The sequence below is a fragment of the Neolamprologus brichardi genome, chromosome 20 (assembly GCF_056152115.1).
Source record: "Neolamprologus brichardi isolate AB-2024 chromosome 20, ASM5615211v1, whole genome shotgun sequence".
Classification (NCBI taxonomy): Eukaryota; Metazoa; Chordata; class Actinopteri; order Cichliformes; family Cichlidae; genus Neolamprologus; species Neolamprologus brichardi.
This window is the reverse complement of record NC_142123.1, coordinates 22,588,983-22,605,202: the sequence shown is the minus strand read 5'-3', so window position 1 is coordinate 22,605,202 and position 16,220 is coordinate 22,588,983. Positions and strand designations below refer to the sequence as shown.

Here is a 16,220-nt window from a genome sequence, read left to right as displayed (position 1 = left end):
TTTTAGTGAGCTATAATAACCTTGCCACAGACTGAAATACTCTGTCCCCCCAATCTTTAGTCTCAACAGAAACTAATACGTTTTTAGCCTGCACTTAAAGTCTTCTCATAAAAGTGTGTTTAAGAAGAAGCTCAATGCCTCAGAGTCACAGGGTGGTGGAGCCCTTCACCCTTAACATAATTTGAAAGGTGGGGTACAGCATGAACTTACTGCCAGCCTATAGCAGGGCCCTCTCTTTAACATGCTAATTAATCATTCCTACCATATTCTTCTGACTCTTTTCTTTAGAGTTGATCTTGCTTGTACTTTACCCCTCTGAATAGTGTTTGTTCGTGTGATCTTTGGTCTTAGAACGTGTTTTGCAAGCTAAAATCTGCAACTTCCTTTTTGTTCAATGTGCAGTTGTAATTTTTAACTTTTCATTTATTTTTCAGTTCCTTCTGTAAACATTAATTCTGGTTTTATGTTTACATTTCAAAGATTATATTTTGATGTTTGTGATTTTAATAATAAGTTCCATTAAACTGACCTGCAAAAAATGACTTATTGTTTGTCACTACAGTAACTACGATACTGATGTTCTAACTATTGTCCCCATATTAAAAATGTAAGCATAAAACACATGCATGCAGGAGATTTTTGTTATTTTTTTAATACTTGCAAAAGTAGTTAAGCATAACTGCTAAACTGGAACAATAATGCTGATAAAGACCACAAGCCCAGAAATGATTTTACTCTCCTTTATGTGTCTTTAAAGTAGATTAACTCCAGCCAGAAAGCCTATTCTCTTTATCTACAGCTATGTTGGATTTGAAAATCAAGATTTCCTTCTGACTTTTAAAAGCTTACTTTTCAAAGGGGAACACATTTGTTCCCTCTCTTAAACCTCTGTACAGTCATAAATAAAAAGCTTTGTCATTGCATGACATTGCTTTTTGTTCAGTGGTCATGTGATAATATTACTGTAACGTCATCCAAACTTCTAATCAATGTATTGTATATCGTGCATTTGCTATACTGTCCATTTAAAATGTCATACCAAATAAAGTGCTTTGAATGCACGAGTAATGTTTTCATTGACACAATTCTTGGATTCATTTAGATCGTAGAATTGGAAAAAAAAATGCTCCCAACAAAAGGATCAGGAAGTCAGGGAAGGGCTGGAATTTCAGTTCTCCCCTGGGAGGGCCCCTCTCACTGTGGCGTGTTACGTAATCAGAAGTTGCTTATAAAATACTCATCTGGTCAGAGAAAAATCCCAGTAAGAGAAACCAGACAAAAATCGGCAATCAGCATGTCTCTCGATCCAGAGAAGGTATGCCTGACATCTTTAAACCAAACTGTTTTTGTTGTTCTTGTTGCTTCAGCTAGAGTTTGCTCTAATTTTATGGTGTTTGTCTCTTGTTAAGCATGTAGAGCTAAGCTAGTGACAATGGATTTATCAGTTAAAGTCGTGTAAAAGCATGGATGAGCCATGTGGGTTCATTTTATTTTGCAAGTGAGAGGGTTACTTTATCAATCAGCACCCGTGTTTTTGTTGTAGTGATGGGATTTCCGGCTCTTTTTAGAGATCCGGCTCTTTCGGCTCGGCTCACTAAAAAGAGCCGGCTCTTTCGGCTCCGAACCGGCTCTTCAGGTTGTTTTGTTGCTTTAATTATTTAATCATTAACAATAATATAAAATTATGCAGAAAAGGAATTACTAATTTAAAAAAAAGGGGTTTTATTTATATATGTTTATATATAGCCCCTAGAGACAAAGCACGTACAAACTCTAAAACACATTTCTAGCGTTTACTGAACTTCCAAAACAGAGCTACCCAGATCACTTAAATTACACAATTGAAAGCATGTGTGTATTGTTTGTGTATTTATAGACAAGCAATCATATTTATTCAAATAATTAAAAAAAAAAAAGAAAGTTAATTTACCTGTTACTACCACACACCAAATCCGGTTGTTGATACTTCCTGGCTTGTGTAGCCACTAGGTAACAAAAGCTCAACACTGCGCCCTAGCATCCTGGAGCACTTCTGTTGTCTTTTGTACGTGATTCTGAGTTTGTACGTGCTTCTGAGTTTTTACGTGTTTTGGAGTTTGTAGGTGCTTCTGAGTTTTTACGTGTTTTGGAGTTTTTACGTGTTTTGGAGTTTTTACGTGTTTTGGAGTTTTTACGTGTTTTGGAGTTTGTACATGCTTTGTCTCTAAGTATGGAGGACCACAAGAGCCACGCGCATCGAAATAAAAAATCCTGTGCTTAATTAATGAATTGTAGAATAAAATCTGCATTTGTAAATTCATTTTTGAATTCCAATTTAATAAACTGATTTTTAAAATGCTTTTTAAGTCTTCATTTCAAAAAACATTTTCGAATTGCACTTTAATAAACTTCATTTCAAAAACCTTTTTCGAATTGCACTTTAATAAACTTCATTTCAAAAATCTTTTTTGAATTGCACTTTAATAAACTTCATTTCAAAAACCTTTTTCGAATTGCACTTTAATAAACTGCATTTCAAAAACCTTTTTCGAATTGCACTTTAATAAACTTCATTTCAAAAATCTTTTTCGAATTGCACTTTAATAAACTTCATTTCAAAAACCTTTTTCGAATTGCACTTTAATAAACTGCATTTCAAAAACCTTTTTCGAATTGCACTTTAATAAACTTCATTTCAAAAATCTTTTTCGAATTGCACTTTAATAAACTTCATTTCAAAAACCTTTTTCGAATTGCACTTTAATAAACTGCATTTCAAAAACCTTTTTCGAATTGCACTTTAATAAACTGCATTTCAAAATCCATTTCCCTTTCCTGTTCGCTCAGGGATTAACATGTGGATTAGCATTTGGATTAGCAGTTGGATTAACAACTTCATTTTAAAAATCCTGCTGCTATTCAAATGAGCCACACCGCGGGATGTAAGGAGCTCTCTGATTGGTTGGTCAGACACAGGCTGTCTGCCAGCCTGGATGTTTTTAGCTCATAGCTTCGCCCTGCTAAGAAGCCTGTGTGCTTGTACAAAGGCCGTTCGACCTCGGGATTTACACTCGGTTCGACACGGATATGTGAAGAATGAAGGGACCCTGCAGCAAAGGGAGAGCCCAACCTCTGGCTGAGTGCCTGTTTACAAAGTCTGACCACCTGTGAAGGTAACGTGCTAACGTGGCCAACGCTAGCATCACCGCACGTAGCCCCGTTATTTTAAGGTCATCTTAGCTTATGAAAGTTTTACGTCGCAGCTGTACGAGCTAGCTACGTGTTTTGTAAGCTGCTGTGCTCTTCACAAATAAAGCTGGAAGCAGCTCAGACTATTAGAACCAGCACTGAGGCCTGTTACATTTATACAGTGTTAGAGCAACGGCTGCAGCCTACAGCCTTTAAACTAGCGATTAAAATGCTGACAGTAAACTCGTCAGTCCAGATGTTACCACATTACTTTGTGATACTTGTGAGTTAAAACAACTGAGACAGGCTGATTAAAATAACAGCTTTCAGTTCTCTCATTCAGCATATAAACACTGGAGATCACACTACTGATTTCAGCTCATTTAATATGTGAGTGCACAGATTCATTCTCAACTGGACATAAACGATGATCAAAGGTTGTATATATGATGAAGTCATCAAACCCCAGCCTGTAACACAGTGCGCTGAATCTTAGCTTTGAATGTCCAGTATATTCTAATCAGTGCAATCTAAGCATTCACTGAACCTACAGTATCTACACCTGTGTGGTAAATGTGTGGTAAAGCTACAGATAATGAAATTTAATTATTAATACAATATACGTCATGAGAAACGAAAGCTGAAATTGATTCAGTTTAGTACTTTTCTCTGTATGCTCTGTGATCATAAAGGCCTTAAATTCTGTGATATATACTGTAAATGATTTTCACAGAGGTCTTAAAGTACTTAAATCAATGCTGATAGTCTGGTTGTTTATATTTTCACATTTTTGTGTCTGTAGGGCTGTTTGATGACAATTTGGACTCCTTTGGGAGATGAGGACACACCCACACCTGTTCCATACTGCAGCCATTGATGGTGTTACGGCTCTGAGTCAGCTTTGGGCCATCAGACGCACACACTGGAAAACCAGCACCTGGACTTCATGCAGGAGAGACGGCCCCAGTGATTTAGGTTCATAAGCAAGTTCAAACATTTCTGGCCTATTATCACTTAGATTTCTTAATCTTAAAAGTGAATGCATTTAAAGCAGGAACTGCACACCTAGCCATCAGAAGTGTGGCAGCATGAGTACTGTAAAGTTTTGTAGGGTCCTTGTTAAAAATTCCACAAGCACCACACATTTGTCATATAAAGTTCCATTTTTTACAGTACAATGTTGAAATTATAAACTATATATTCTAGTTGTCCACTTGTCAGTAATTTTTGAGTAAATGGATGTCATTGATAAATCAGTGGTGATTCACCTGCAAATGTTTTTAACAAACTTTGTTTTTTGTAGAATTCCTCAGCAGCTGTGGAGAGATGCATTTGAATATCTTCTGGTTCCACTTCTCCTTACCTGGAAGCTGAGCATTGCTCATTTCTGACAAGGACATACACCTCAGTGCTTATCATGGGTGTTACATCCTTCGTGCAGCAATTCCAGAGAAAACAAGAGAGCAACGACCACTCATTAAGACCAGCCAGAAATCTGTCCCTTTCTGGCAGCTGTGGAAACTTCCAATAAGAAAGTTTGCATTCTTAGAACAATGCTGGATCATGTGTGATGTGTCATCATATCAGGATATTACATTTTGACCTAATTCTGCTCAATCTGTTTTGATCGTTGATCCAGTATTTCAGCTTTGTGTTGTGCTGCAAGTTTAAAACCCATTGTCCTCATGAGCACAGCATCTAACAACTCTCCTTGAAAAAGTCGATTGACTTTAACTGGACACAATGGTTTCCAGTGGGAGATATTTTCATCACTTATCCGTGACACTGGAGAAGTCACCTGAGTGAGTGATAAAACAATTTTCTATGGAAAATCCAGAGGGACTAAACTTTGTTGTTTCTTTGGGCTCTATTTCAGCTCTAGCAGCATCTCTCAGAAGAAAACTGTTTTCCCAATAATCAGATGAAAAAATTGAACCAGGTGGTATTCTCTGGAGTTTAAGACCAAGACTGAACTCAAACAGTGAATTGACATTAGACTGGAATTCATAAGATGATTAGAAATACTGCTGAAGCTGAATGATTCATTCATATATGATTTTTTTTTCTCCAATTCACCAGGTCTGTATAGTTCAGTATGACTGTGGTACATGATACAAAAGAATAAATACAGAAGAATAAAAACTTTGTGAATAACTTTACTCTTCTTAAAAATAACTAATAAAACAAGTAAAAGTACAAATGTGTACAAGTTAGAGACTTCCTCACTAAGATTTTAATTGTGTGTTAAAGAGAAAGAGATTAGGAGGTAAAATAGACGATGCAGAGTCCATCATCACTGAGGCCGTCTCTCCTGCATGAAGTCCAGGTGCTGGTTTTCCAGTGTGTGCGTCTGATGGCCCAAAGCTGACTCAGAGCCGTAACACCATCAATGGCTGCAGTATGGAACAGGTGTGGGTGTGTCCTCATCTCCCAAAGGAGTCCAAATTGTCATCAAACAGCCCTACAGACACAAAAATGTGAAAATATAAACAACCAGACTATCAGCAGTGATTTAAGTACTTTAAGACCTCTGTGAAAATCATTTACAGTATATATCACAGAATTTAAGGCCTTTATGATCACAGAGCATACAGAGAAAAGTACTAAACTGAATCAATTTCAGCTTTCGTTTCTCATGACGTATATTGTATTAATAATTAAATTTCATTATCTGTAGCTTTACCACACATTTACCACACAGGTGTAGATACTGTAGGTTCAGTGAATGCTTAGATTGCACTGATTAGAATATACTGGACATTCAAAGCTAAGATTCAGCGCACTGTGTTACAGGCTGGGGTTTGATGACTTCATCATATATACAACCTTTGATCATCGTTTATGTCCAGTTGAGAATGAATCTGTGCACTCACATATTAAATGAGCTGAAATCAGTAGTGTGATCTCCAGTGTTTATATGCTGAATGAGAGAACTGAAAGCTGTTATTTTAATCAGCCTGTCTCAGTTGTTTTAACTCACAAGTATCACAAAGTAATGTGGTAACATCTGGACTGACGAGTTTACTGTCAGCATTTTAATCGCTAGTTTAAAGGCTGTAGGCTGCAGCCGTTGCTCTAACACTGTATAAATGTAACAGGCCTCAGTGCTGGTTCTAATAGTCTGAGCTGCTTCCAGCTTTATTTGTGAAGAGCACAGCAGCTTACAAAACACGTAGCTAGCTCGTACAGCTGCGACGTAAAACTTTCATAAGCTAAGATGACCTTAAAATAACGGGGCTACGTGCGGTGATGCTAGCGTTGGCCACGTTAGCACGTTACCTTCACAGGTGGTCAGACTTTGTAAACAGGCACTCAGCCAGAGGTTGGGCTCTCCGTTTCGCTGCAGGGTCCCTTCATTCTTCACATATCCTTGTCGAACCGAGTGTAAATCCCGAGGTCGAACGGCCTTTGTACAAGCACACAGGCTTCTTAGCAGGGCGAAGCTATGAGCTAAAAACATCCAGGCTGGCAGACAGCCTGTGTCTGACCAACCAATCAGAGAGCTCCTTACATCCCACGGTGTGGCTCATTTGAATAGCAGCAGGATTTTTAAAATGAAGTTGTTAATCCAACTGCTAATCCAAATGCTAATCCACATGTTAATCCCTGAGCGAACAGGAAAGGGAAATGGATTTTGAAATGCAGTTTATTAAAGTGCAATTCGAAAAAGGTTTTTGAAATGAAGTTTATTAAAGTGCAATTCGAAAAAGATTTTTGAAATGAAGTTTATTAAAGTGCAATTCGAAAAAGGTTTTTGAAATGCAGTTTATTAAAGTGCAATTCGAAAAAGGTTTTTGAAATGAAGTTTATTAAAGTGCAATTCGAAAAAGATTTTTGAAATGAAGTTTATTAAAGTGCAATTCGAAAAAGGTTTTTGAAATGAAGTTTATTAAAGTGCAATTCGAAAAAGGTTTTTGAAATGAAGCCCTGGTCCTCATAATATTTCACGGAAACTTTAACAAGCCTGAGAGCAGCTGAGTGGTATTTCTATTATACATTTAACTGGTTAGTACACAAACAAAGTGTCCTCACTCTGTAGAAACAGTCAGCCATTGTAACCAATGTAAAATTGAATTTGTACCATCTGCATTCATACTATGAGTGAAATTTATAACTTGCAAACAATATTTTCCCTGCTTTATATTCTCTCTGTGTGTGTTTTTTATTTATTTATGTACATATTAACTGCATCATAAGTGATTTATTGTTGTTTTTAATCATCATGACGCACAACAAGTGTCCTTTTTGGGACAATAAAGTGAATTTAAGTACACATTCAGATTTTTTAAAAAATCTGGTTTTTGCTTTTTTCCCCAAAGGCAGTTTTTCCTTCTCGACAACAACTGTTTGATTTCCATGGAGTCTCAATGATTCCCATTTTTACAAACAACTGGGAGAACGTTCAAAACTTTCAGGCCAGACCGGATGATATACTTATTGCAACATATCCCAAAGCAGGTCGGTCCAAGAAAGAAGTATAAACCTTTACAGCTCATCAAGGTGTGTGCATAGAGGTCAGTGTAGGGGTCATGTTAACTTCTTTTTCCCCCTCTCACTTTAGGAACCACATGGGTCTCCCAGATTCTTGACCTGCTGTATTTTGGTCAGACAGAGCGACAGAAAACCATCCCTATCTTTGAGAGAGTGCCCTTCCTGGAGATTGCCGTTCCACCTTTGTTTTCAGGTTTTTGATCAAATGTACCAATTTTACACAAACACCTACAAACCATTATGGATTGTTGGCCTCTTTTTCCTCAAACTTGGCTAAAATCATATCGCTATGTTACCATTGGTTAGTTGGTATTAACATTTTACACAGTCAAACTTGTGTTTTTTTTTTCATCTTCATCCCTCCATGCAGGAAAAGACCTGGCAGACAAGCTGCCCACCACCCCTCGACTCATTAAGACTCATTTTCCTATCCAGTTTGTGCCAAAGTCCTTCTGGGAACAAAACTGCAAGGTTGCATTTTCCTGTCTGTTGTTTGCATCAGCTCAGTGTATTATCAAGAAGCTGATAATAATACCAATAATAGTGCAGTTTTACACTTGGTTTAAGTTCAATTTGAAGCCTACCAAGAGAATTTGAGATTCATTTGAGTTAAGAGTTTGTTTTTCCTTTTCCTTTTTAAAAATCTTTTGTAGATTGTCTATGTAGCCCGCAATGCAAAGGACAACATGGTGTCTTTTTTCCACTTTGATCGCATGAATATTGCTCACCCAGAGCCTGGCGACTGGAGCAACTACATCCACAGATTCATGGAAGGAAAAAGTATGCATAAAATACTATATTGAAGTAATTTTCATTTACTGTATGAATGCTATTTTCCTGTTTCTGTGGCCCTAGTGGTGTTTGGCTCCTGGTATGACCATGTGAATGGCTGGTGGAAGAAGAAACAGACTTACTCAAACATTCACTACATGTTCTATGAAGATATGATTGAGGTAATACATTCCTTTGTGAGTCCCTTTCTCTTTACGCTACTTGATTGAAGCTCTCATTTAGTAGCTTATAATGCTGTAATGATGGTTGTAATGTTGTGATGATACAGTTAGGTCCATAAGTATTTGGACAATGTCACATTTCTTTTGTAATTTTGCCTCTGTGTACCACCAGAAAGGCTGTTAAGTCAAGCAGTCAGTTTGTTTTAACTTAAAAATAACTGGACACACTAACATAGTTATAACTATATGGACTTGCTTTGAGATGTACTTCGAGGCCTTTACTGCAGCCACCTTCAGGTGCTGCATGTGTGGGTCTCTGTCTTCAGTAACTAAACTGCATGCTCTATTGGATTGAGAGCAGGTAACTGACTTTGCCACTGAAGACTATCCCCTTTCCTTCTCTTAAGAAATTTCTGGGTTGCTTCGAATCATTATTTGTTTATATTATGACGCACTGTCTCATCAGTTTTGCAGCATTTGGATAAATCTGAGCAGATAGTATAGCCCTGTGCACTTCAAAAATCATCCTACTTCTGTCAGTAGACACATCATCAATAAACAGCAGTGACTTTGTTCCACTGGCAGCTATACATGCCAAAACATCATCTCCACTATGTTTGACAGATAATGTGGTATGCTTTAGATCTGGGGTCTCCAGCTCCAGTCCAAGAGAGCTACTGTCCTGCAGCCTTTAGATGCATCCCTACTCCAAATAACTCTTATCTATCTTTTCAGGACACTGAACGGGAAATAGACAAACTCTGTAGCTTCCTCAGTTTGTCCAATTCAGCTGAGGAGAAGAAAATGATTGCAGGTGGAGTCCAGTTTGATAAGATGAAAAAGGATGAGATGACCAACTATTCCACATTCTCCATTTTAGATTTCAAGATTTCTCCCTTCATGAGAAAAGGTACATTGAACCATATTGTGATGCATGAGGTGATATTAGGAAAAATACCTGACTGATTTTTATCTGTTTCTGCAGGAAAGGTTGGTGACTGGAAGAACCACTTCACCGTCGCTCAGAATGAAGTGTTTGATGAAGACTACAAGGAGAAGATGAAAGATCCCACACTTCAGTTCCGCACTGAAATTTGAACAGAGCCAGGCATATAGTATGTAAAAAGGGTCACTGATTGACTTTATCTAAATCTTTAACTAAATCAATGTGCTTTATATTATTAATCCCAAATTAAAAGGCATTTCATGTTTGAAAGTGAATATTTATCTCACTGCAAACAAAAAAATATTGCACATTACCAGTAACACTGTACTGCAATACTGAAACTAAAGTTGGTCTGTAGATTAAAATGTCTAAAGTATAAAGTAATACGAAAGTTTACTTTAAAGTTTTTTACTAAGTGCCAACAGCCCATTTTTTTATTGTTACATTTTTATATGTTACATGTGAGGCATAAAAAAAATAAAAGGTAATGACTGGTCCATTTGTTTTGCAGGGTTTTCTATTTGATTTTATTCAGGTTTAGTTACATTTTACATTTTACAGCCAGGTAAAAAAATCTGCATTGTTCTGTCAAGAAATACCAAACTAGCAACAATGTATTGTTTGTGTCGCTGAAATCAATATGAATTCCTCTGTCTGGGGGGTTTTGAGAATGTGGTTTACCCAAGACAAAATGAATACAACTATACTTATCATATTTTAATTAGTCAATACTATTTATAAAATACAAATGTACCTTATCACAGGGGATCGTCCTCCTGGCCCTGTCTAATAGGGTCTCCCATTAGAAATTGGTCACAAGGGAGGCACCAGATTAAGAGCAATTCAAAACATGCTAATGGAAATTCCTGCACCGTACAATCTCACCATGGGAAATCAAGGCCCCTCTTGGAGCCAGATTGGTGACTGGATCTGGATTAATGAGGCTTGTTCAGGCACAGCTTCAAGAAATCATATGAATCCACCATCCTGTGGCAGGGCACCAGAGCCAGGGTCAGTGTAATCTGGGTAGCAGGCAAAGGCAAGGGCTAGGCATATTGACAGCCCCAAAGCATCACAGACTTTGTTTTGTGGGAAGTGAACTGTCTTGCTAGCAGGAAAGAAACCTAGATAACTAGATGTAGTTAGGTTCACCACGACATAAGGGTCCTGGAACCAAACTCCCGGAGAAGGGCTGGACTCATTCTTTTTCCAGAGTGGCCCATGGTGAAAGGTGCTGGTGAAGTCTGACTCACACAGCCTTGGCCAGCCGCTTGAATAGGTATACCAGTTATATAGAAGGCAGGAGAATAAACCAGCTGTTCTCCACAGAACCATCCAAGGTGTATTCTCAGTGGCAGGGGAACAATATGAGAACAGCAGCACCACCAAGTCTGGAGATAGAGTAATACTGGAATAGCATATGGGACAAGGATGTTATGTATAACAACAATGTTCAGTGGCTTGTGAATCTAAAGGCAGACCACAGCAACCTCCCTAAACAGGGTCTGGGGAGGCTGTTACCCTGAGCAGGGTCCAGTAACCATCACAGTGCTAGACATCCAAGAAAGGGTCTCAAGTATGAAGAGCTGGACAGCACCAGGCCTGGACATGGTTCACGGCTAAAGAAGCCAGCTGCACTCAATGAACTTCTAACAGCACAAATGAACCAGCTGCTAGTCAATAAGAGACACCCAGAATGGCGTCTGATGTCAGAAAGGCCAGAAAGTCCTGATGCCCAAGGATCCCCAGAATGGATCAGTCCTATCTAACTACCAGCCAATAACCTGGCTCAGTACAACATGGAAGCTCCTGTCCAGGCATCATAGCGGCTAAGATGAATAGGCATATGGCTCAAAACATGAGTGGGCACAGAAGGGAATTGGCACGAGTATCAATATCAGTGGAGTGAAACACCAGGTACTGGTAGACAGAGCAGCCAAGACTACAAACCCTGGCTCAACAACCTGTGCACCGCCTTGATTGACTACAAGAAGGCCCATGACTTGATGCCCCACAACTGGATCCTTTTTGGGAATGTGCTGCAGGTCTGAATGACAGGAAAGGATGTATATTTACAAATGAAATGAAGTTGACCAGGCAAAACATGACAACATTTTGTGTTCATATTGTCTGTAATGACACACAAGTCAAAGTAAATTTAGAAATCACTAATCTATACTTTTCCATACTGTCTCAACTTTTTCTGATTTGGGTTTGTATGAACAAGAGGGAAGTGCTGGACTTTCACAACACAACGCAAAGCTCGGATACGCTGATAGTGGTGTGTTTCGCAACCAGACGTTTGGTAGAAAACACTCAGCTGGTGAGGGAGTAATGCATTCAAAGAATCGAGGCAGAACCTAGATCATGTTCCTTAACCCTGAAACGGTATGTATAATATCTCTAAACAAAACCGTTTTAGTATCTTTTTTAGCTACAATTTGATTTCCTTTCATGGAGTTTTTACTTGTTAAGCATGTAATTCTGAGCTAAAAACAAAGAAAGTAGTTTGAATGCATGTAGGAGCAATCGATAATCAATTTATTTGACAAAATGTGAAAGTTTGTAACTTGGCACTAGTGTTTTTGTTGAGTTCAACCAAAGACTTGATCTCCAAGCACAAGGGCTTTTGTGCTGTTAATCATTTGTTGTATCACTCTCTTTATAGAGGAGTTTTAGAAATAAGCTTGACTTCACTACCCACAACTGCCAACAGTCTTTTTCTTCTCCGCAGTCAAATCCGTCAATCAGATCCTTGACCTGCTGTATTTTGGTCAGATGTGTCCAGAGAGGCAAAAAACCATCCCCATCTAGGAAAAAGTACCCTTTCTGGAGATTGGTAACCTAAATCCAAAGACGGGATGGCAATCAGTCATATTGCTATGGTTATATTAGCATGTTACCTGTTTCCCATTTTAGGGTTTTCCTTACTCCATTATCACCCCTCCATGCAGGGAAAGACCTGGCAGACAAGCTGCCCACCACCCCTCGACTCATTAAGACTCATTTTCATGTCCAGTTTGTGCCAAAGTCCTTCTGGGAGCAAAATTGCAGGGTACAGTAACCTGTGTGCTGTTTTTCAAGAAGCTGATAATAGTACTGATAACAGTGTAATCTAAGGCAGCAAACAAGACATTGTTGATTGAACCTAACAGGAAAGCACTAAAATAACCACTTGTTATAGCCAAGGTAATCAGAAGAGCATCTCCGAACACACAACATTTCAAAGCAGGTGGGCTAAAGCAGTAGAAGACCACAGTGGGCGCCACTAATATCACCTAAGAACAGGAAACTGAGGATACAATTTGTACGTGCTCACCAAAATTGGAGAGTGGGGAAAAAATGTGTGGGCATATTTTCTTGGCACACTGAACATTGTTTAAATGCCACAACCTACTTCTGTACTGCTGCTGACCATTTCCATCTTGAACATTACCTCCAGTCTGCTGTTTCTATTTTCTAGGCCCCTTGCTTCTCCCCTCCCCTTTTGATCCTTTTGTTGCATCACTCAGTTTGTTCCATTTGTTTAGGCCTGTCCTACTACTATGTGAATCAGTGACAACATTTGCTTTGCATTACCCATTTTGAATAGATGCATGTTTGAATGCCTGGAACCAACACATTAATTTTAGTACACTATATTTACAGGAAACACAACGGTTATCTACGTTACTGATCTGCTGTATTTTGGTCAGAAAACATAGTTCTGTCAAAACAAGGCAATGTACACCAAGTACCAAAGTCTGACTCAGCAGAAACAAAAGCATGGGGAACAGGGGTTATACTGGGATTTAGGATGTAAGGGAAGCCTAAGAATTTCTACATCAGGGTACACCTCAAGCTAAACAAACTAATTTGAAGTCTTTGTGGACAGGCTGCACCATTAGATTAACAACAGAATTTTTTTTCCCTCAGTTTTGGACAGTACTGGTTGTATGTTACAGACATAGTCTCTATCGAACATGTTAGCATACTATTCATGGCTAGTAAGTTTTCTGTGGAATCATGTGAACAGTGAGATGGTTTTTCCATGCACTTTAAGGACTTCTTTCCATGACTAGAGGAGTCAGTTCCTACGGGCCATTAGGAAAAAAACAAAAACAACAGCTTGAGGCACTTTCTTAAATTTGAGAAAATGTAATTCATTTTCTGAAGTTTCCAGACGAACAAGCTACAGTTAGTTTTGCCTCTGTACATCACTGCAGCAGATATTAAATCAAACCATAAATATGTGCTCGAAGTTCAGGCTTTTAGCTTCAATTCAAGAAATCTTGCCCAAACTAAACTGTGTAAGAATTACTTCCATTTCTATACACAACCTTCATTTTCAGAAGCTCAAAATTATTCAGACTACTGACTAACAAGCAGTTTCATGGTCAGGTGGTTTGCGTGATATTCAATGAGAAATGAAGCAGATATATTGCAAGCTTGTAATGCTTGCAGTGAGGCTAGAACAAGAAGAACAGAGAAATGAGATGTAGGCTAGGGACCAATGCTAAATCCACTGAGATGTTAACCTTTAAATTTATCTTTGCTCTTAAATTTCTAACTTTTATTCTGTCTTTCTTGTTTCTGGGCCACTACGCCCTCAAAGGCATCCCTTATTTTGACACTTTTTTTTTGACAAATAAAGGACAGCTCAAATTTAAAGCTGTCATTTTAAAGTCAAACGAACCTTTTCTTAATGAGTTTTCATTTTTAAATGGAGATTCTCATACATTTATTCTCTTTCCATGAGCCTTGTGTGTTTAACAGTCTTTGGTCAGTGGTCAAACTTCTTCCAACCCATTACAAAAAACTCACAAAAAAAGATAAATAAATAAATGCACACTTATCTCTATCCAGTCTAGAGCATATGACTGGAGGCGGTCGCACTTTTCTCCTCTCCTCCTTACCCTTATCTTCCCTGCTTAGCCTCTGTGTCCTTGTCTGTCTTATGTGCATTACTTTTTCCCTGGAACAGTCTCTCACTGTCGTTCTCTAAAACCTAAAAGAGAATTATGGATTTGATCAACTGGTCTCTGAATGCTATTGACACCCTCTTCTCAACGAGAAGTCTGGGCTCGGGAGAGCCCGAGTGCCCCGGAGGGACTTTCCCTGCCGGTTACACGATGGACGGGTGGCAGAAATGGAGGATCGTGTGCCTGGCGGGACTGTCGATCGAGGACGCTGAAGATATTTACCTATTCGGAACCATGATAACGGGGTTCTTGCTGATCGGAGCTGGCATGGCCCTGACTTATCGGAGAAATAAGAGAGCGGAACCGGCTGTTCAAACCCCCCCAAAGCTGTCCGCTGGAATCGAAGCGACGGGACGAGTCGCGACCTCTCACAACGAAAGCAGCATGGTTAACATCTTGGAGACGCTTACGGCTGATGTGAAGGCTCAAAACAACACCATTGAGCGTATGGTGGGATACATCAGAGAGGGCCCTGCTCAAAATGACAACCTTGAGCGAAAGTTGGATCACATCACAGAACGGATCACTGCAGTTGTGAGGTCTCAGAATCAAAAGAATGATAACACCACGGATCAGAAGTTTGATACCATCATGGGGAGGCCCGCGGCTCTCCAACGGGAGATCGAGAGACCAGTATCAGAGTGTTAAAAAGATCAGCTTTGAAAATTCTCAATAAATCAACAAATTCGGGATCAAAATGCAGACACCACCACGGCGCCAGCTGCACAGGCCCAAGGCTGAAGCCGGACAAACACTCCCTGATAACAACTGTGTGATGACTATTCTCCCCATCCCATGCAAGGCCACCTGGATTGGCTGGAGGACTGTTTACTTAGCCTGATAGGGCGAAGGACACTGTCTCAGCTGAACTATGGACACGCATACACACACACTTACACTGATAAGCACTCACTCATCTCCCCTTCCCTTTCCAACGCCTTCGACGCTTGTTACCTCCTGGGAACACGAGGCGGGTCTGGGCCCGCGCTGGCGAGTCGGCGCAGTGGCAGGATGGCTGCTGTGTTGCCTGGGATTACTCCTCATCCCCTACCCAACCCTGTGGCTTGTTATGTCTTCATAATGTTGTGCTGTGAACATTCATGTGCTTTTTTTTGTGCAGAGGAGTTTTTTTGTTTCCTGTTCTCGTGCTGTCCTACCATGGAAGCACAGCATGAGTAGGGGTCTCTTTTTTTCCTCTTGTACCTTCCCATTGTGTGTACATTTCAGTGTTTTTTCTGTAACTGCCGATCTCCGACTTGTAACCCCCCATGTAATGTCTGTGTTATGTGTGTAAGGTCGGGGGGGGGTGTCTCATTTTACTGCGGGGCAACCTGTATGTGACAAATAAATTCTGATTCTGATTCTGATGTGCTTTTTAAAAATATTGCCTTCCCATGAAGGTGGCACGGATGCCCCTCCGGTGGTCCTCCTTGGGCTCTTGCACTCTGGGGCCTCTGGATGTCTGGGGCCTGGATCTCCTCCATGCCTGCTTCATGCCCTGAGGGACAGGGCTATGGCTCTCTACATCCTCTTGCAGACCATTACATGGGGAAACCATTTGAATACAAGCGCGCCGATCCACACAGGTGTGCACACAGGTGTTCACTGTTTGTAGACTTAAATCACACCTTTCTTGGCTGCTACTTCAAAGCACATTGTGCGCTGTCTGTCCTGCGTGCTGCACAACAACATTCAATATTT

At 39.7% G+C, this 16,220-nt stretch overlaps 2 protein-coding genes across 2 annotated transcripts; both read left to right on the top strand.

The window, feature by feature from the left end:
• The first annotated feature begins 1,186 nt into the window (after positions 1-1,186).
• Positions 1,187-10,076, top strand: LOC102800088 (cytosolic sulfotransferase 3-like). Its single transcript, XM_006796535.2, has 8 exons — positions 1,187-1,315; positions 7,488-7,626; positions 7,730-7,852; positions 8,030-8,130; positions 8,313-8,439; positions 8,515-8,612; positions 9,348-9,522; positions 9,598-10,076. Exons 1-8 carry the CDS (start codon positions 1,295-1,297, stop codon positions 9,708-9,710), a joined length of 897 nt encoding a protein of 298 aa, XP_006796598.2. The 5' UTR covers positions 1,187-1,294; the 3' UTR covers positions 9,711-10,076.
• A 1,350-nt stretch (positions 10,077-11,426) lies between these two features.
• LOC148096991 (uncharacterized) lies at positions 11,427-16,198 on the top strand. Its single transcript, XM_087833331.1, has 2 exons — positions 11,427-11,946; positions 12,293-16,198. Exon 2 carries the CDS (start codon positions 14,559-14,561, stop codon positions 15,165-15,167), a length of 609 nt encoding a protein of 202 aa, XP_087689457.1. The 5' UTR covers positions 11,427-11,946; positions 12,293-14,558; the 3' UTR covers positions 15,168-16,198.
• The last annotated feature ends 22 nt before the right edge of the window (positions 16,199-16,220 follow it).